The 22,219-nt window shown below is 37.0% G+C and overlaps 1 protein-coding gene across 3 annotated transcripts in view; it reads right to left on the bottom strand.

The window, feature by feature from the left end:
- Positions 1-22,219, bottom strand: part of ksr2 (kinase suppressor of ras 2) — a 114,895-nt gene that overhangs the window by 5,274 nt on the left and 87,402 nt on the right. For 2 of the 3 annotated variants that reach the window (XM_005928873.3, XM_005928874.3), the window contains 7 exons: positions 21,564-21,612; positions 20,227-20,588; positions 16,647-16,743; positions 16,419-16,552; positions 11,528-11,662; positions 9,818-9,947; positions 4,200-7,509 (listed from right to left, as the gene is read on the bottom strand). In XM_005928873.3, coding sequence (XP_005928935.1) covers positions 7,363-7,509; positions 9,818-9,947; positions 11,528-11,662; positions 16,419-16,552; positions 16,647-16,743; positions 20,227-20,588; positions 21,564-21,612 — 1,054 coding nt within the window. In that variant the 3' untranslated portion in view covers positions 4,200-7,362. Of the gene's footprint in view, positions 1-4,199; positions 7,510-9,817; positions 9,948-11,527; positions 11,663-16,418; positions 16,553-16,646; positions 16,744-20,226; positions 20,589-21,563; positions 21,613-22,219 lie in introns of those variants that run through there. The other variant, XM_014335687.2, reaches the window with a different exon arrangement.

Raw genomic sequence — 22,219 nt, 5'->3', positions numbered from 1 at the left:
AAATAGGCTTTGACGCAACTATGTTTGCACGTTTAGGTGCAACGCAACTGGTGGCTGGATCAATTTCAGTGGCAATATTTTTACTTTTTTTACCCCTATTTTTAATGATTGAATGGGAAGAGTTTGGGGTGGATCGTATACCATATGTGACTATGTTTTGGTTGAGGTTATGGAGAAATTGTTCTTGGGGCTAAATATAAATAAACACATTTTGCAAATAACTTTGGATTTCTTCTGCATTAACCCATACCACAGTTTTTCTGTATCCTTCTATGATAGCCAATCATTTAGGGAGAAAAATTGTTTTAGCTTATACACCAAAAGAGCAGCTACCTTTGCAGTGATTTTTGTGTCATTTTGAAACACATTCAATTCTCATAATACATCTTTAGTTACACCCTCTAAATCACTCTGCAATTAAACTTTATTGAAATTCTGCTGAGAATATAGTGTATAATTTTCCATTCCCTTTATTATAGTGCATGGTTCCTGTTTTGTGCTACCATGAGGACCATCAATATTCAGTATAGGGAAAGTATTTTTTAGTTTTATTACCTGCAGCCGTGTTGCTCTTACAGTATATTTTCCTTATGATTAGCTCTGAAAGTACAACGATCTCAAAATGGAATAAATAAAAAATGAAGATGATGGACAAAATATTACGAAGACATGATCAAAGGTATCAACCCAATGCAAACATCAGAAAAACATTTTATTTTAAATGAAATAACTTGACATTTATAACAGGAAAGTGATTTTCTTTTCCAATAATAATGAATAATTTCCTAATTGAATTAAATTAAAATTATTATTTTAATATAAAAGCATCCACTTGCTTCTATACAGTCTTGACAATAACTTTTTCAAACCTCAATTTTTTCAAATCTTATTTATGAAATGTTGAGCGCAGAAAGAATTACAACTTAGTATTTGCAAGAACTTGCCTATCACTTTAGAAAGCTGTTAAGCCTGCAAATCCATTGTTCCTTTAGGTTTTTTTAAGGAGCTGTGTTATTATTGTTTCTTTTTTTAATTAGGATTTTATTATGATAGCCATCAAGTGGATTATCCATAATAATCACAGCAAAGGAACATATTTAATTTAATGACCTTGTGAATCCCTGTTGTTTTTATTTTTGCTTCTTATGTCAGTATATACTATAACAAGAAATGCACTGAACCTTATCGGGTTTTAACACTTTTAAGAATGTCGACAGAAACCAAACATTCATGCTCTGGTGGGCTTCAGGCCTTCCTGAGATTGGGTGATGTGGATTTTTTACACTTCGGTGACTGAGGCTGGACTTTAATGTTGGATGTAGAGGAGGAGGGCTGGTTGTCCACCTATCTATCATTTCATTTTTCTGCTCCATGCCCTCACTAACTCATTCTGTCTATTCAACCAGTGAGTCACAGGTCTGACACTGTATGACACAGATACTTGCACACACATGCACACACTATCATCAGTATGCCAGTTTGTGCACGAAAGACTGGAAATAAATGAAAGAATTTTTGAACTATTGGAACAGCTTCACTGACGTGAATGCCACGATACATGTTCAAAGTAATTCTGATGTATATAAAGTTGATATATTCAATATCCTTGGTTTCCTTATGTTTGTCTAAAATGTGCTATGAATAAGCTTCCAACCAAGGTACACAAAAAAGTATCACAGATACTCATGTATATAAGTTTAGAGTTGTGAAAAGTTAAGATAAATGTTCATTGAAATCAATGACCCCATTTTTGCACATTGCGCATTGTTATATGATTATTATCTTGATATCTTCATCAAGTATTGTTGAAGTCAGATGTTAGTGCCCATGGGGATCTTTCATCATTGCCTTCCTACAGCCTTTGAAGTAAATGGTTTCTTTTCATTTTAGGGGACAAAAGACTTCAAGACAAGGACAAACTGATACAGTCTACTGTCCTTTCCCAAAAACCCCTCATATTTCATTCACAGTAGATTATAGAAAACATCAAATATTTCAGCTGAGAAAATGCACCAATTTAAGAAAAATATTAGCTCAATTTAAATTTCATGTCAACCCTACATCTCAAAAAAGTCAGGATAGGAGAACAAAGCACTGGAAAGGTAAGTGGTACTAAAAAAGAAACAGCTGTAGCAACATTTTGCAACTAATAAGGTTAATTGGCAACAGAATGATGTGCCATCTTCGAGAAGAAAAGTTTCTCAGATGTAAAAACAGGCAGAAGTTCACCTATCTGCAAAAAAAAGAAAAAAGAAACAAACAAAAAAAAAAAACAAAACCCAACCCCAAACTGCATTACAAATTCTGGAACAATTTCAGAAAACTGTTCCTCAACATAAACTTGCAATGACTGTAAATCATAACCTACAGTACATAATGTCACCGAAAGATTCTGAGGATCGGGATAAATCTATGTGTATATGGGATAAGGGACAAATTAATACCAAATGCTCTTGAGTTTCAGTTCCTCAGTGGCACTGCATTAAAAACAGGCATAAGCCTGTCATGAAAATCATTGCATGGGCTCAGGAACACATCCAGAAAACACTGTTTGTGAACACAGTTCGATATGGCACCTGTAAATGTTAAGCTTCATCATGCACAGAAGAAGCCATATGTGAACATCATCCAGCAACACTGGTATCTTCTCTGGGCCATATATGCTTGTTTAAAATGGACCGCAGCTAAGAGGAAAATTGTTCTGTGGTCAGACAAATCCAAATTTGAAATTAGTTTTGGTAAGCATAGACACTGCATCGTCTGGACTGCAGAGGAGAGGGATCATCTGACTTATTATCAGCACTCAGTTCAAAAGTCTGCGTCTCTGATAGTATTGGTGTGTGTTAGTGCCTGCCTGCTGTCCACACATTTCACTAACTGAAAACATTTGGTGCATTATGAAACACAAATACAAAAACAAAGACCTAGGACTGCTGAATAGCTTGAATCCTAAGACATATAGGACAGCATTCCTCACCCAAAATGCCAACAATTAGTCCGTTCACAGATGTTTATGGCTGTTAGGGGATGGTAAACATGACCAAATCCCAGCTTTTTTGAGATGTGCTGCTGCCATGAAATTTATATTGGAGTTTATGAAATTTGCCAATCACTGCAGTTTCCTTTTATTTTTACTTATCTGAGCTCATTTAGAGTTGGGGTTGTACATTATTTAATAATGGATTGCATTTATATAGCGCTTTACAATTCCACTATTCATTCACTCACTGGTGCAGGCAAATCACAGCTGTAGCCAAGGCTGCCCTGGGGCAGGCTGACAGACGCAAGGCTGCCATATCGCGCCATCAGCCCCTCTGGCCAACACCAGTAGGCAGTAGTTGAAGTGTCTTGCCCAAGGACACAACGACCAGGACAGAGAGAGCTGGGGGATCGAACCAGGACTTTTAATGAATTACCCATTTATTTTTGATTTTCTAAAAAGGGCAATGGATTGTGTTATCTTACTGCATGCAGGCTGAGGCATTTCCACAAGACAAACCCAGCTAAACTTAGTTTATGGGTGTCATGGAAACAGTTCACTGGTAGAAAAAGTAGAAATAAACCTGTAGATTTCAACTGATGTCTTTAACCTCTTAAAATAATGGCTCATTTAATAGATCTTGTTGTGGATGTGAAGTTGGTTTTAGCCTATTCTTACAAGATTTTCTTGAAAGAATATCACTTTAAATTGCTTTTCACTCCAATTGTGTGCTGCTGATTGCTTCAGTTAATTTTTTTTCCAAAGGATGGACAGCTGGGAATATTCAACAACTAGAGAATTCATTTAGCTTGTGAGCACCTGCAGAGTGGCTGCGTGCTTTGGCACTATCTCACTGCACAGCATCTTACAATAAAAAACAGGATGTTAAGAGTTGCGATGGTTCATTGGTATTTTATCTTCATCTCTGTATTATTTTTCCACCATAGAAACAGCACATTGACTAAAGCTACTGTTCTATGTGACTAACAGCCATCTTATAAGCCTGCAAATTATATAAAATAGATATTTCAATTTTATTGTGACAGTTTATTGGAAATTGCGAGCAGATCATTGAAATCTACATTTTACTTTTACTATATAAGACTGAATTTTAGGAAGTGCATTTGTTTGTGAAGATGTGTTAAAAAATTGAACCAACATAAAATATGGATAAGGGTCGACTAAGATAAAAGATGTCATAAAAGAAAGAGAAAACGTCCAAAATGAAAACATCTTTTTATTGTCATACACTTTTTAAAGGATGAGTGCAAATAAAAGAGCTTGTGATCAAAATCTACTCATCACTAAGCCATGGACCATAAGGCATCATTAAATACAAGCTTTTTGGAGCTATCATCTACATTACAGGGACGGAATCAAGGAAAAGAAACAACACAGCATCAATGCTTATGCAATTAGAAGGAAAATGAAGGAAATAAATTAAAATGAACAGATAACAAAGGCAACAAAAAACACAACACAATTTATACATTCAAAAGAAAAAGTTCAAAAAGTTCACAAGGAATATTATTATCACGGCAAGTGACGATAAAACATTGTCTACAATCTGTTATGTACACTTGGCACTAATGTTATATCTTTGATTGTTGTCCAGTCGGTTTGTTGTCAACTTTAGCATGTGCACAGGTCGTAACTTTTTAAATTTTAATTCTAGTATAATCATTTATATAATCTATAAATATGCTGCAACAATCATTCTCTCGAACAAAGCTGTTGAAAAGTTTTGCAAAGCCTGATGTAAAATTTGAGATCAAACTGCTCAATGGACAACAGGTCATCAGAAAAATGCTCACATACTTTTTATATATAGTATTGAAGGATTTTTTTTTCTTAACAAGAATCAATCTTTGATAGTCCATCTCATGCACTTTAAAGTTGTAAACAGTACAAATATAAATGATCCACTTACAATATTTGAATCTGAGCAATTCCAAAATAGACAGACAGACTCCCAAAAACAGCAGCAGATTGTTTGTATGCATTTTCCAACACTGGCAGATGTGTATATAATGAGGTGAAAATGGCTATTTAACATGACTGGATTGTCTCCATCTATTCAACGTGGCTAGACAGAATCAAGCAGTGTACAGCTCAAATTATGCCACAGCTTCCAATTTCATGGTGATATGACTTAGCTAGTTCTCTATAACATACATTTAAAATATATTTTGATATACAGTATGAAGTAGAAAAATGGCCAGGGGTGGTCTTCAGCATCCTGATATGTTTTATTTATTTTTTTCCTGATATGTTAAAGGGAAAATTCAGCCAGATTTAAGTTACATGATTGCAAGTTTCAGATTATTTTTAAATGTGCTCCACAGTCAGCTTTATACCAGTGTTGTTGTCAAAAATAACCCATTCAAAGCCATCATTGTAGACACAGATGGAAAAGCTGTTGTGTCTAATTAAACAATAAACCTGGCAAAGAAGTTAACACTATCAAATCTTGCCAATTATCACAGCAAATAAAGACATATATTCATTTTCTACTGCTCCAGTTTTTCTTATCCTTTAGAACTTTTATAGCATCTGATGGCAGGTATATTTAAACAAAACATCTAAGGGCAAACAACGATTTTTAAGTCACCATCAGAGAGGAACATTACATTTTATCTGCTTGCATTCACAAGGAATGCCATATTTCTGTTATATTCATAAGGAGCAGGTAGCTAAGAAAAATCACACTGACTCTGTATACCAGCTGAGAATTAACTAAAATCTTACAAATGATAATTTTTTTAGCAATGCAAAGAGTGATGCAACCATAACTTACGGTGGCTGACATTAGCAAAAAGCAGATTTACCAATTTATGCAATACTGGAAGAAGTAGCTTTAGCATTATCTCGTAACTCCTCAACAACAGTTGCAAAGTCCTGCTTTAATTACCTACATCTTACAAGAATGTATCATTTGTATGCATCTCTTCTCAGATATGAATGCAGTCAAGCTGCCTGTAAAATTCATTTTGAACACACAGCTGATTACAAGATTATTTATTCAGCTTGGAAGAGTAGATCTTAAAACCTGCCATCCGAGAACAGTGCAGAGGGAGGGATTTCAATAAATATTTAAGATTAGGAAGAATTTATTTGAAGCGTTCAGTTTCAAAGTGACTCCAACACTGCTTTTAAGAAACTTTGTAACCTTTTTTAAATTTTATTTTGCTATTCAGAAGCCACATTTTTCTCAATCCATGTCCAACAGTCACTTCAGTGCAGAGATGGGGATTTTAAGCTTTTTAAATCTTTTCCATTGGATACACATATTGAGAAAACTAATGTGTAACTTGTAAAACTTTGTGATTAGGGTCTACAACTTTAAAATAACTTAAAATTACTGTACCGACTACACTGTAACAAGCTTTGGATCTATATTATACTGTTATCTGCCATTATCTATTTAAAGAAAAATAATATACAGTGATTTATGGGAACTGGGGAATGTTTTTTTGGGGGGGGGGGGCTCAGTGATAGCACTACCGAAAGGTAATTAGTTCAGCTGACGAAAACTACATTTCAAGTGTCAGCAATTTCACAGAACATCGTCAAGTAGGGGATTCCTGGTCTGACCGGTGGCTTTTTTTTTTCTTTTTCTTTTTTTTCCCAAAGGCTGTTATTGTTCAAACATCTAGCTTATGTTCACAGGCAATATTCAAAGCACAGGCTGATCAGAGAACAGTCTCCCATCAAAGAACTGGGCCAACACATCCCCACACAAACAGGGATGCTGGCTTCTTCACATTCAAATGGTACGGTGTAAATAAAAGGGCATTTTCAGTTAGACAAAACATTTGAGACAAAGATGAAACCTGGACATCCACACATGAGACAATGAGGTAACGCTGACAAAATGGTCTACACATTTGACAGACATAAGGAATGGCAACATAATGTTATGAATATATACAATATGTGATGTACAACGTTTACACTCATTCGAACCAAACGAGAATAAAACATGGAAAAAAACACAAAAAACAACATTTGTTCAAAACTTTTTTTTAAGTCCAGGATGACGTGATCTGTTTGAAATTACAAGCAAGATACAGCCAAGAAATAAATATAATGACGGGAACAAGTCAATAGTAAAAGACAAAAAGATAAAGGAAATATATCCAGTATGGTGTGAATCAAACCAAAGAAAATATGAGTCCCGACTGCTTTGAGAAACTGGACAGTCAACGTATCTGTACACACACATGCCAACATTCCATGAAAATACACACAGCACGGGCAGTTTTCATCACTGGGCTGGCTTTTGGATTCAGTGCATTCTTTAAGGAGGTGGGTTATTTATGTGGAGTTATGGCGGCTGCTTTTTTATACTTGCTGATTGTTTGCCGTTTTATGTCCCTAACTTATTTGACATACTCAGCTGACTTCCAGAAGTGCCCTGGGTGGGAAAGGCGGCGGTTCCTTTTTGGCAACTTTTCCAGTAAATCTACCAGCTTGGAGAAGCTGGGTCGCTCCTCTGGCTTGTACGCCCAGCAGAGGAGCAGAATATCCTGGAAAGCAAAGACGCAGAAAAAAAACTAATTATTTGATCTTATTCAGATGCTTATGTGATGAAAGAAACAGGTGTGTCCAGGTTGTCTAAAAACTTCATGAAGCTAGTTGATGTAATTTGGCCTGATTATCTGATAGTGAACTGTAACACAAGCAGACCCAGCAATGGTTTTGACTTACATTTCATACATGCAAACAAGGCTGGCTGGCATATGAGCTAAACCAAGAAGATTGAAATTTGTTCCTTAAGCTGGGCTACACAACCTAAGTGTGCAATCTGTAAAGAAATATTTTAGTTCAAATGGCATTTGACAAACTTTACAACCACATAAGGGACTATCAAGACGAATGCAAAGACAAAGCCAAATAAAATCTTCAAACAAAGACGGACAGTGTTTCCAAGCAGACTGTGAAATCTGACTTGACACCCTTAAAATATTAGCACACTGTCATCTTTACAGAGATTTTTCAATTTCAATTAAAAGCATTCTTCAAATACCTTTTGTTGGAGTCATGTGAAAATCTACTTCAGGTGAATCCAACCTGCGATTGCTTGAGCAGTTTCTACACATAAACTCATTACAATATGAGGAGAATCAGGACACTGTGTCCGGTCGCCTTTCTCACATTACTGTAAACCCAAATAAGATGACTGAACTCAGACAAGTTAAAGCAAATGATTGCCTTTAATTTTTCAAGTTGATGAACTTGAAAGTCAAGTGTTTATGCTACATGTAGTATTTAATTACCATTTAATTTAAGTATTTACAAAGGCATAAGCTCTTTTCGAGCCCAACATATAACATTTCTCCCACATTTTGCAGATGGGAGAAATGTGCCTTTTAACATATGCTTTATATATGCTGGGAAAGACCCGAGTCTTAATTTATTGACTAAAACCTAACAAAATAGCATCAGAAAAAGCAAAAGTAAAATAAAATGCAAAAAAGAGGGGAAAAAAAGAATAAGTCATCCCAGTTGGGACTCAAACTCTGATTTAAAGCCCATGTGACTAAAGTATCTGCCGCCTCACCTGCCTCCTGAGGCAATGTTATGACAAGTTTAGATTTCCCTCACATTGGAATACTAAATGGATATCCCTAATCATGGAAATTGGCTAGCAGCTTTCTAACAAAGTGTCCATACATGCTAAGCTGGGAGTCAGAATGTCATGGAAGTCAACATTAATATACTCAAGTCAATAAAAAAAAAAAAAAAAAAAAAAAAAAAAAAAAATATATATATATATATATGTGTGTGTGTGTGTGTGTGTGTGTGTGTGTGTGTGTGTGTGTGTGTCTTTATTTTCTTTCTTTTTCTTTTTTATCTATTTAGTTTTTTACACTAAAACAATGTAATATTACAATTTCACTGCTTTAGGTAGACAAAAGTAATGTTAACTAATTAACTTCCTAATAAAATATTTAAAAAGATGTATTAGTCCTTTGACTAGCATGAAACTTTAATGGTAAGTGATGGCTCATGCTTGACAAGCATCAGCACAGCAGTTTAAGGTTCACTTCACAGGTCTTCATTTTAGCACTGAGCAGGGTATCACTCTGTACATTAGTGACTGTGCTAACATGGGGACCGTAATTAACCCAACAGCTCACTTCATTCATGCTACCACAGCATCACTATTCTAACAGGAAGAACTAAAAAACACAATTATGCAAATGAACTGTAAACATACTTTGCTCCGTTACAACAGAACATCTACTCAGGAAAATCTATTATTAAGAGACAAGTGCGGACTAGCAGACAGACAGCAGAAATGGTACAGTAAAATGAAGTTATACTTGGAGTTTACTTAATTTGCAAAATCACAAGTTCATTTACTTAACAACTACAGAAAAAGTGACAAAAACATAATAATTAAATTCAAAGAATGTTTTGAAAATTTTCACACTACTTAATCTTTTTACTAATTTAAACATTTTGGTTTACAATAGCACACAGCAGGAGAATTTTCACACCAAATGCATTCTCTGAAAATAGTCAATTTGGCTAAGGCAGGGGTGCTTCATGGGGAGACAATTACACTAGGCAGCTACTTGCTCTCATGGGATCAATCACGCATTGCATAAACTTTGCAACTGGGAGCCAGAGGAGTAAAGACATCTACACTTTTACATAAAGCTCTGACAGATGATGTACCGCATGTGTGAAAATGACCTTCCTGTCTTTATCAGGCAAGGTAATCATTCAATGAGTGCTTAAACACGAAAATGATAAAGTAGCTAATTTTGAAGGAAAAGGTGATTCATAAATAGGGAAAAGTTAAAAAGAAAAAAAAGAAGCTCTTACTAATATCTCCTTCCCCATGCCAGTTTGTGCAAGATTGGGTTTCATCCCACTGCCGATCTGCCATATGATCACCTCTGCTGGTTGACTCTTGTAAGGCCATTCACGTGCGTGTAACTCGTACCAGATGGTGCTGAGAAGACAAAGAAGCAAAGTAGATCAGTGTTTTAAACTATCTGGTCATAAGAATAACAACGTCTTCAAAAAACACCTATGGAGGATTCTTATCCAAGCAAGAGCAAGCAAAACTATAAACTGACAAACTTTATTTTTACAGTTGAATAAGCAGCTGTAGATGATGCATAATTGGATCGTGGTATGTGCAAAAGCATGATTTTGTGGATGACTTTTTGTCAGTTTAAATTTTTGAAAAACAATTAAGCTAAAAAACAGTACATTTTTAATTACTACTCATGGAAAATTAGCATTCACTACCTTCCCTGTGCAAATAAGGTGTTTTCATTCTGCTCCTGCGTGTCGAGTTTGAGTAGAATAAAAATAGCTCTTTGCCAGGAGTAAGGGGAAAAAGATGATGGCTGATTGGTGATGAATATGCAAAAAAGCCATGAGGGTCACCTCTAGGTAACACAAATGCTAACAGAGCAGCTGGACATGGTGCACCAGTGTTGCACTCTTCTTCCCTTTAGAATAATATAGTGATGAGAACTCCATATGGGGAACCATCTGAGAAAGCAATTGTGTTAGGAGTCAACAGAGCAGGGTCCACCCCCTCAAATGAAGCAGTAATGTCACTGGAGAAAGAACAGGAGCCAGGGGGGCTTTTTTAATCAAGTTAGGATGAATTTAAAATCGGGCTTCAGAGGAGGAGCTGGAGGACACCTTGGCTTGAGAAACCAGAGTGACACTCAGACAGGAAATCTGTATGTAATAATGGAAAAAATCAGTGAGATGTTTTCGACCAAAAGGAGCGCATGGAAAAATGCATCATGCGTCTGAGCACAACTTCAGTCACAAAACTTGTTTAGTTTCTCTTCTATTCAGTCCTCCTGCTTAGACGACTCCTTTAGTTTCTCACCATCACTATTGCAATTATTCAACCTGCAATTATTCAATCACTTTTGCACATTTGCAAAGGCAACCCCCTCTTGGTTCACATTATTTGCTCAAATAAGATTTTAACACACACGGATGCACCAGTCGCTAATCAGTGTGCATTTTATACTCCAATTAGTTTTCCCAGTGTTCTGCTGTCTTTCAGCTGCTATTGCTTATTTGTGCATTACCCTAGCCCATCTTTATCATAAATATAGATCCAATCACCCAGTATTTCAGTCAAATCACATAGATTAAGTGTTTATTAATCAGGTGAGCAATGCCAAGTGGAGTCTATGCCAAAATCATAATTTTACATAATTAGGTTTTAACACTGTTAATCCCATTTTCAGTAAATGCTTATGAAATGGATGTATAAAGACTGGAAATAGCATAAAAAAAATTCATTTATTATATCAGATTACTATATTATACATGTCTTTGTACACTAGTCTTTGTACAGCAGTAAAAAATCTCTATCTATAATGAGATCTTAAAAGTGTTAATGAGAGTTGCCTCATGTGGTGCAGAGTATTTATTAAGTTCACACACATATTTGGAGTTTGTAAACCCTCTTTGTCAACAGTCTGCTATAATCCTCCAGGCTTGGATGCCGTCTGGACAAACAAACTAGGGGGCATCTGGTAAGAGGACTCTCACCCAAAAGCAAAGACATCTGACTGCTTGGAGAAAGGAAGCTTGTCCTCTTCTGTTTCTGGAGAGAGCTGCTGGATGATTTCAGGGGCTAGGTGGCACAACCAGCCGTTGGGGATCCTCAGTTTATCTTCTCTGCGGCTGTAGAGAGAGAAAATGTGCAGATGGAAACTTGTCAGGGCTTATTGATCTACTGTATCATGCTGCCAAGCTATTACACTGATTCATTTTCATTATAGTACACTGTAGATACAAAAACCACCAATAAGATGAATCTGTAATGCTTTTCAATTAGTGTTTCATATAGCTATGAGCGTTATTGTTGCTGTTGCATTACTGGTAAGTTGATGTAATTGCCATTCTATTTTATAAACATCATCTTTTATTTTTCTGTTTAACTGTTACAGTGGTTTTATCTTTGAAATAAATTGGTGATGTGTAAATGACAGTTTTCAAAGTTTTTGCAAGTCACACTGCAGGAAATTACGTCTTGATCACAATCTGTGTTAAAGTTTTGAAGCGCATCAGATTGTGGATTTAAAATCCACTGAATTGCAACGCTACAATCTAAAAACAAGAAAAGGAGATAAACAAAGACTTATCATTGTCTTACTCTCAATGTACAGTTCTTATGTTTTAACAACACAACCAAAATATGCACAGCTCTTACCTTATTGGCGTCACTTGAATTCGTGAAACTTGTTATGATTAGTGTGTGCGTTACCCATGCTAAGATGGCACACTTATGTTACGCTGATAATGGCAATATATCCAAATGTCAGCAGATGTTGTTAGAATGCTAGTGGGTGAAATTTGATCATTATTCATAGTCACAGTGGTCAAAACTACATAAAGTGCTCTGGCTAGTATTTATCATAATTGTCCAAACAGATCAGCCAGCTGTGAGGGTGACAATTTAATAAAATCACTGCTTCAAAACAAGTGACAGGGAAATAATCTTACTTCTTTTCACCAGTATTTAACTGAGAGCCATGCTAGGCTCAGTGAGACTCTGCTGACCCTGCCCCGCAGTCATGTAGGCTCTCCACAAGCTTGGTTTTCTGTTCTTTGTGTGTCTGGATTAAAGAATGTTAGCTACCGCTCACCACTCGTCAGCAAGCTTTATTTAAATGGAAAACTTCCACAACACCATGAAGATCTTTCATCACAAAAAAGCTCTAATTACCTTCGTTAAAACAAGATTAGAGGTATTTGGGGGGTTTTGTTAACTTTGGGAATGACCAGCTTTCTCCAGTTTATGCCAAACTAAGCAGCTACAGATCATAGCTTCATATTTATAATGCAGATGTCATAATGACATCATTTTGCTTCAAATGAGATGCCAAATAAGCTTATTTTTTCAAACAGAAAATGTTGATGTTGTTGCTGTTAATATATTGGCATTTGGTCTGCTTTTAAAAACACTAAATGTAACCACAGATTAAAAATAACTTATCCCTTTCAACTAGTGCAATTACTACAAGTGCAGTACATCGTCGAAGTTTTGAACACCATATTTAATGATAATATCTCGCAGTAAGCTTCCAGTGTTTATGCTATACAAAACTCATTAACACTTGGCTCTAGTGTCATGATGAATTGCAGATTTGAGAGAGATGAACATGCAAAAATCAATATGAATAAAATGCTTTCGTACACTCAGGTGTACGAGGTGGACTGGGAAGTTTTGCATAAACTTCTGCATAAACTCTGCTGTGATCAAATGTGCTCTACACATAAGTTGTGTTAGAACAGAATAATTTTTCATAAATTTAAAACTGTTTTTTTTTCACTATCTACCCTTGAAACTTGGGTTCTCTTTCAGAGGCCTGGGAACATGAGGGTCCTTTGCAGCATTGCTGTTCCTAGGACTGTGCTCTTCTGGACAGCGATCTCAGATGTCATTCCTGATACCTGTGTGAGCCACTTGCCCAGTTTGGAGGCCACTGCTTTGGGTGTTCTGAGTACCACGAATACTACTGTTGATTTTACCCTCCTCATTTCCTCTAGCTCCTCTCTGTGGTATTTCTCAAGCTTCTTGTTGATTTTATGTTCCTTCTTCCTGGTATAGTAATCATTTGGTATAGCAATATCTATCTACCATGTCCAGTTTGTTAGTATCACCTGTTTGTCCGTCTGTATCTGGAAGTCCCACAAGATTTTAGCTCAGACATTCTTAACTACCCTAGGGGGCATATCCCATTTTGATCTAGGGACTTGTCACAGATGTTCTTGTATAATATTCCAGCCTGGTGGTCTTGCCTGGTGTGGTAAACCCCAGCCTTTATTGATCTAGTGCTTAGAGCTTGTTCCTGCACTGCAATAATTATTTTTCTCAATTTTCTGCTGGGTGAGGTATTCACTAGGCACATAATCAGGTGTGGCCATTTTCCTGATTAACTCATAGATATATGTTGTGTCATCATGGATAGTGGCCCTAAGACTTTCTCTAGTCTTTGGCCTTCTTCTTTCTGCTTAGCCTTAGTCTCAGAGTTGAGGGGTGACAGCTTCCTTGGAGTTTTCTTGTCTTGATGTCAGTGGCTTCTATCTGCTGCTTTGGCTAGCAGGGTATCTGATCACTGGCACTGCTGATTGCCCAAATCTTGTTCTTCCCATTCAGCTAACTCCTTAGGACTTGCCTTACTCATGGGAGATATTTGGTAATTGCGGCGTTCCTAGCAGGCTCTTCATGACTCCCATTTGCTTGTGGGATTCCCAGGTACTTGTAGCTGTCTTCAGTGTCTGCAATGTTCCCTTCTGGTAGTGCAATCGCCTCCATTCTGATTGCGTTTCCTCTTTTTGTTACCATCCAACTACACTTCTCCAGTTCAACTGTAGATAAAGTATTGCAATTTCAGGAGCAGGAACACGCCTCCAAACATGCTCCTTCCAGTTTTCATCTATATAGGTTCCCTCAGTTCTACAAGCTGTTCATTCTCGTTTACGTGCCTCACCCTCCCTCCCCTTTTCAATCCTTTAACTTCTTCACTTCTATTTAGTACATGGGGATCTGCCAGGCCCTGGAGCCGCCGTCAGTCCACTTCAAGGCCTTCCCCAAACCGCAGCTCAATTCATGCCCAAGCCATTCAACTTTACCCTCTCAAACGTTATCAAACCTAAAAGGAGGACATGGGTCCAACTAGTGAAATGGCAGCCCGAATTCTGTAGATCCTAGTCGTGTGCATCGGTGGTATAGAGCTTGATGTCATTGATATAGAGGAGAAGGCTGACATTTGCTCTATGCTGTAGTCAGTATCCTAGTTAATGATTTATCTGAGGTTATTTAAATCTATGCAGAACAGTAGTCAATCCAGGCAGTCCACAGGTTGGTCAGTCTGGTCTTACAGTCTCAAATGACTGATCTGCTACCAGTAGTTGGTGCTATGCTGATTCCTTTCCAGGCCAAACTGAGGAACTGAGCCATGTGCTTGTTCATCTCAGCCACTATGATGCCTGACAAGGCACTAATGCAGATTATCGGCTAATAGTTGGATGGAACTAGGCCCTTCTGGGGATCCTTGACTATCAGGACTGGTTTTCAGTTAGCCATTCCAGGTGGGTCTCATCCATTAGCAGCGACCAGATGTTCATGGACCACAATTAGTTTCTTTAGTCAGTAGGTGTGAATCATATCAGGTCCCGGTACTATCCAGCTTCACACTTGAAGTTGTTTCTTTTATATCTGCCACTCTCATGGTTACTGGGTCCTGTTAAAGGAAGTTGCTGTGACCTTCTCTTAGATTTGCAAGCCACTGAGCATTGTTGTGTTGCAATATTCTCCCATATGCTCTTCCAGTATTGCTCTGTGTTCAGCCTTGGTGGGGTTGCTCTCCTATTGTCCTCCACCACTGAGAGTACACCTTGGATGGTTCAATGGAGAACAGCTAGTTTATTCTTCCGGCTTCTATCCCTCTGGTATAACTGAAGATGTGCAGAGGTCAGTCTTTGGTTGGGCTTTTCTAAGGCCTAGGGTATGAGCAGGTTGTTGCACTTTCTTCATCACACTTTTACTATAGTTTTAATAATTTTGCTAACTTTCCTTTACTACCTTGAGCTTATAGCAAAGCATCTAAAGGATCACTGTTGGGCTCTGTACCTAATTTTGGAGAGTGGTAATGATGATATATCCCCCTGGATCTGATGTCCTGGCTCACCATTGCTGTAGTATAGTATGTGTAGTAGTATGTGTTGTACCTTGTCAATCTCTAGTTACAATGCAATTGTTTCTTACAGATGTTGAAACACTGAGCTACTAGTTGTTTCGATGTTAGTCTAGATGTTGGGTGTCATACATATATATTTTTTCATTGGCATGGGAAATAATTTTGAGCATTTTAACCATTGCTGATGATTCACAGAACAAATAGTTCTGCTGTACTGTTTGTAAGGGCAAATTTATCCAGCCATTATTGAATTAATTTGCTCCTCCTTGACCTGGTTACTCATGTTTTCTTTATATCTTGGACATTTCTGTTTAACACTGTTTGAGTTCTTGAGGGGACAAGTGTGAAGCTTTTATGGGAACTGTAATTACTTCCAGAAAAAAAAACAGTTTTCAATTATTTGCGCATGAATGTAAGCTTAATGACAACCGTTATGTAAATTAGACATGTTGGAACAGAGGTTTTCAAAAACAGAAAAGGAAGCATCACCATTCATTATAATTGAACAGTGTTAAAAAATGTATGCAGTAATAATAAAAAAAGTAGGGTTTAAATACATAACAAGATGACATTTTCATCACACAAATGTGCAGCGTATCCACTGCATGGACCAAAGGTTTTGTTGTCTCTGCACTACACGTGTCAGAACTTTCAGTTTCTCTCCAAGACTAATTCATGTATTGCAAATGCTAACGAAAGCATTCCTGTCCCATAAGTGTATTGAACATAATTACCTGCCAGCCTGCAGAACTCCAGATATGGTGAAGAGCCCAAAGTCAGTGATGACGACTTTGCCATTGTCATAAAACACATTCTTGGACTTCATGTCTTTGTGTAAGATCCCCTTTGCGTGGAGGTAGCCCATCCCCTGAGGACAGAGAGAGGGAGGGAGGGTGGGACACCTTGTAATACGTGGCATTCTGCTGAAGTGTTTTGGAGAAATCAGTGCAGAGTTATTTTACCTTGACCATCTCTTGCGCAATCTGTCGTGTCTTGTTAACATCCAGGACAACTTTGGCATCTCGCACTACAGAATAAAGTGTCCTGCCTTTACAAAAGCTGGAAAAGACAGTAAAATTCAGGGTTTACATCAATGCCAATAGGTAATACAAATTTGATAAAATCACTACATTATTTAGATGTTACAAGACAATCTTAAAAAATTCCTTTCGAAACTTTTAAATGAGTATTTTCAGCTTAGTTTGTCACTGGTTTCCTGTCATTCCAATATGTCTCAATCATGCTTTGTACATCAACGTTGCAAAGAGAAGTGATTCATGAAGCTTGTAGAAAGCAACTGATAAGTGCAGGGCTAAAACCTCGTATACAAAGAAGTTAAAATAAAGGACTCCTGTACTGCTCTCCTAAGAATAAAAGAAAAAAAAATCATACAAGATAAGTGAATATGGTAAATGGACTGATACTTATATATTGCTTCTAACAGAGAACTCAAAATTGTTTTGAAATCATATTTTAAATGAAATGGAGCAAAGAAGCAGAAGAAGCAGGGAACTCGAGCTGCACTGTTTTAAACACATATCGTGCCTTTCTGTCCTCATTTCATATACCAAACATGGCCTCCCATTTTGGTGGTCTAGTTAAGCTACAAAAAATCTCCAATGTGTCCCTCTTACATGTCAGTGTCCACTACCCAGCATTGCAGCCTACTATTTAAACCCCTCCACTGCCCCAGTATCCACCTGTAAACTCAGGGGAATAGTTAATTATAAACCCCCAATTTTACTTACATATTGATGAGTGGTGAGCTGGGTGCCTAGACTGTGAACACACACTATGCTGTGCTGCTGTAATTAATCATCAAAGTATCAACAAGCGCCTGACATGTTTATAGTCTGAACAATGTGATGTAAACTTAACTGCAGGCTTGAATGAGTCTCTTTGTCATCCCTAATAAAAACAAATACATAAGAAATGAGACCAATACTGAAACAGTCCACAAAATGGTTAACTGTTAGAGTGTTCAATTTTCACCTCTCTCCACTTCATCTAATCCTCATCTTTTAAATGTTCAGTGTTACATAAAAAGAAAAAATACTTGTCTAGAAGTTCACGAGTGTGCATTACTGGAGTTTGAGACACTGTTAGAGGATAAAATGCCATCCTATGAACTAAAAGCGAAGTTCACTGTAAGCCAGAATGGAGCTAGACTGTATTTCAGCTAGACAATGTGATATTTCTGGAGGGGTGCCATCAAAATGGCATTTTAATAGGCAGCTCAACAAACACCCCCTGCCTCACACTTGAAGCCCTCAACCCCGACTGTGCCATGCAGGTGACCAACAAAGGACCCGAAGCTAACAGCTCATACATATTCATTCCTGAAACAATCTCATGACAGCCTCATTTTTTATATTTAAAACCTCTCTTTACACGTCTTTTATTAAACACAGAAATCTAACTAACAAATGCTGGCTGGTTAAATCTAAAGCCAGTTGAAATTTTTATGCAGACATTATGGTTTATGACAGTTACTTTTATACCTACGGCAAATATGATATGGATAATCTAGTCTAAGAAGAAAGGGTGTATTTAATGGAAGAAAAGATGATAGAAAACTAATGAGTCCACCTTAACATTCTGAAAATCACCTTTGTGCTTCAAAATGAATTATGCAATTTACATGAATAAAATCCAGCAGTAATATCACTGTATCCTCTATGCCCAACAAAATCAACCAACATAAAGGAAAAAGTTAAAGGAAAACGTTTCAATCAATATTTATGTTCCTATTAATGCAGCCTGAAATCTTTAATAAACCAGTGTGCTTCGTTTTGCACTTTGGTCTACACATGATTAATATGAAGACTATTTTGTAGTAACTTTTTTTATCCTTGTGGTGTGAGAAGCAGAGTATTAGTGAATAACAAAGCCACCTGTTGCACTGACATTCGCTATTATTTTCAGCAATCACCAGCGAGGATTTCTGAGAAGCAGCCAGCTCACCTGTTAGCTCCCCTGTGCATACAGCAATTTCAACTGGCATCAGATGCAATATCTCAGAAATCATACAACTGGTCATTTAAAACAGTAAATATGATGGAAGGGATTAGTGCATTTGTGCATTTGTGCTAAAGCATATTTAAAGTTGTACATTTAGTAAGAGATGGACAGTCCCTTCAAAACAAATATATGCAGAGACAATGTATAAAAATTGCAAGACTTCCTTGTTGTTCACAGCCTATGTAGATGACAATAGGACGGGCAATAATTTCCTTCTGAACGTCATTAGCTCTGCTAATTAATTAAATGAGAGTACTTCTCGTGATGTTCTTTAACAAGAAAACAACCTTTCTCTTAATTGTTATAAGTGGCAAAATACTTACAGTACTTAAATCTGCCTAAATGGAAACACTAATACATGAAATAATTAAAGAGAGAGAAATCTTCACGTCCACTCTAACCTCATATTATCTGCTGTTGCACTGTAGTGAAGACAAATGCACTATTGCTATGGTGAGTGGTTGGTTCATCTATTCAGCAACAGCAGCAGCCTGCTCTAATCATAACCTCTCCACATCCCATTGTCAGACACTCTAAACTCATATTTCTAAAGGAGGGAAGGTCTGTGGCTGATCTAGAATGAATGCTAGGTGACCAGGACTGACTGTCAAAGCCATAAAATGGTCATTCTCTCAAGTTCAGAAGCAGACCAAACTACACATTTTAGAGCTGTGAAAATGATGAACGGATGGATGGATGGACGGACGGACAGACAGTTACCCTGGTTAGAGTTGTATAATTTTTTTTCCTACAGATAACCCATATGAACATTTCTGCATTTTATCTGCGATGATCCATTTATGGAGTCTCATTATATTGCTTTTTATAATTGCACTGTACTTTCATTTGTTTTATGGTCAGCATTCTTTTCATTGCCATCTGTATATTATTTTTGCAGCCTGCTCAAACATGAAAGCTCAAATGAACCATTGTGTACTATAACATATTCTAATATAGGGCTATTGATGGACACCATTATGACTGCAATTATAAAGAACAATAGAGGTCGTTTTAAAAAGTTCTTCAAACTCAACTTGTATTATTTTAAAGTGGCACTTTAACTAACCTTTTAGGCCATGCAAATATTGTAGTTTCCTTATTATTCAATATTATTTCTGGACATTAAACTATAAGACATGACGTGTTTACAAGTTAATTCTTTAAGGTACTCAGATTACTTTCTCGTTAATTCTGAAATTCAAGTCATTTTTTATTTAGTTTCTAAATTAAGTAATCTGTTGCTGGTAAACTGTTTGCTTGTATCCCTTTTTCTTTGCTGCCACGTAACAAAACAAAACATAAAATCCTCAGTGCATTTGTTCATGTTTCGCTCCTAGTCCTTAACAGGTAGCTACATTCAAGTGTTCATTAGCTGCTTTTTGTAGTGAAGCTCAGCTTGTGAGCCAGTAGAGAGGACAATCACACAATATAGCAAACAGTACTTAAGTGTGATCAATGTCTGTCAGAGGTGTAGAGCTTTATCAAGAACACCTTAATTCAAACTTAGATCTTTATCCTTACCTGGTAATGATGGCCAGATGTGGTGGGCTCATGCAGGCCCCCATAAAGAGCACCACATTTTCATGGCGAGTGTTTCGGTAGGCCATCACCTCACGTTTGAAGGCCTTCAGCTGGTCTTCGTTATCACGCTCAATGTCAATTAAGCGAATGGCGACCTCGCCATGCCATCGTCCATGGAAAACCTTTCCAAAGCGACCCTTACCAATCATCTCCCCAATCTCTAGTTGCTCAAAGGGGATGTCCCATTCCTGCAGGAAGATACTGGTCTGACTGGCCTTACGTGGGAAGTTTCGAGCCGACAGGAGCGACAAGTTCATCTCCTCAAACTCATCACCAGAGTCCTCATCATTGCCTTCCTCATTCTGTGATAAAGCAAAATTGAACTGTGGGTAGCTTGAATTTCCTACACATGTATGGAATCAAAATGCCATTATACACAAAAAGATAGTGTTAAATCATTCTAGCAAGATAGCAGATGGATGTTTTATTATTTTTTTTATACAAATGCCATTTAAGAGAAGCATAATTATCGGCAAAAAGCTTCTCCAACCCACCAAGCTTTAGATGTAGCAAAAGCTCTGTATTCCCAGGATGAACAGTTTTTATCAGATGGTAATGTCAATTTTTCATTTTATACATACATACATACATAAATAAATCATGTTTCCTTGTAACAATATATATTTTACAATGAGTATAGCATATGATGTGATATATTTTAGCTTATAAATAAATGTATTGAGTACTATTTTACTTATAAACAGGATTGTATATGAAAAAAAACAAACACATACTGTATGTCTGTGTTGCCTCTATATATAATGATTTTTCTGTGGCTGTTTGCACTTGAAATACTGACTGTTTAGACTGTTACCAATAAAAAATAGACTGATAAAAAAGGGAAAACAACCACAGGGAAAAGTGGTTGATTTACTCTGATTTGATTTTAAATATAATGCACCGCAAGAGAGAAAATGACCTACTCCAAGGCGCCTGCTGGAATATCATTCAACGCAATCTGCATCACATTTTCTCAAATTATATCATTGTTATAGAAATAGCAATGACGAGGAGCGAAGATGTCTTTTCCTTCTTGTTGCTTTTGACGCATAACTTACCTAAAGGCTCCTCACAGAGCTGAGACAAATTATGCTAAATGAGAGAACAACGCAAATGACTGTGACAAGTGTTGGTGAGAGTGGTATTTAGTCTTCATTCGCATTCACCAGCAATTACACACTGATATTACTGGCATAATTGTCAGTACTATCAGCAATGCAAGGACTGAACAAAACTAGATCCGCACACGCTGAAAGCACAACAAAGGTCATACTCACGTCTGATGTAGGTTCAACTTCGATTTGAAGCAAAGGGTTGCCCTCATTGCTAAAATAAAAAGGAGGAAGAGAAGAAATATATTCATAAGGAAAAATATCTTTGCAGGTTTTAAATTCTTTATTGAGTGTATACGTTGATTGTGTAGTATTAGTATTAGTATAAGCATGTTCTAAAGCCATCTATATGTATGTGCATCTGAAACCAAAGTATTTCCATGTAAAACGCTTTGAGATTCAGTGCTATATAAAGAAAACTGAACTGAACTGAGTTAGTACTGCTGTAATAATTGTATGTTTCAAATAGTTATTATATTAAATAGTTTTCATGTGTGCTGGGAGCAGAGATGGTTTTGCGGTAGATATCAGTAATGTAGCCTCTACACAGAGATGTGGTACTCACACGGCTGATTTTTATCTGGACGACTATTGTGTGTGCACTGATGTGTGTCATTCCATATGATGTGTCACCACTATAACCTCTAAATCATTTCACAAGCAGATAATGAATATGTCTGAATACCATCTGTGGATGGCAATATACTAACGCCTGTGTCATATTAAGTTATGACAAATGTTTAGGTTCTCACAATAGTTTCCAACTATCGAGGAAGCAGAAAAGTAAACACAAAAAAGAATCAAAGATCACTACAAAAACT

This window comes from Haplochromis burtoni, unplaced genomic scaffold, assembly GCF_018398535.1.
Source record: "Haplochromis burtoni strain Fernald_Lab_line unplaced genomic scaffold, NCSU_Asbu1 Contig_111, whole genome shotgun sequence".
NCBI classification, from domain to species: Eukaryota; Metazoa; Chordata; class Actinopteri; order Cichliformes; family Cichlidae; genus Haplochromis; species Haplochromis burtoni.
The sequence above is the reverse complement of the archived record's forward strand: the minus strand, read 5'-3'. Positions and strand labels throughout refer to the sequence as shown.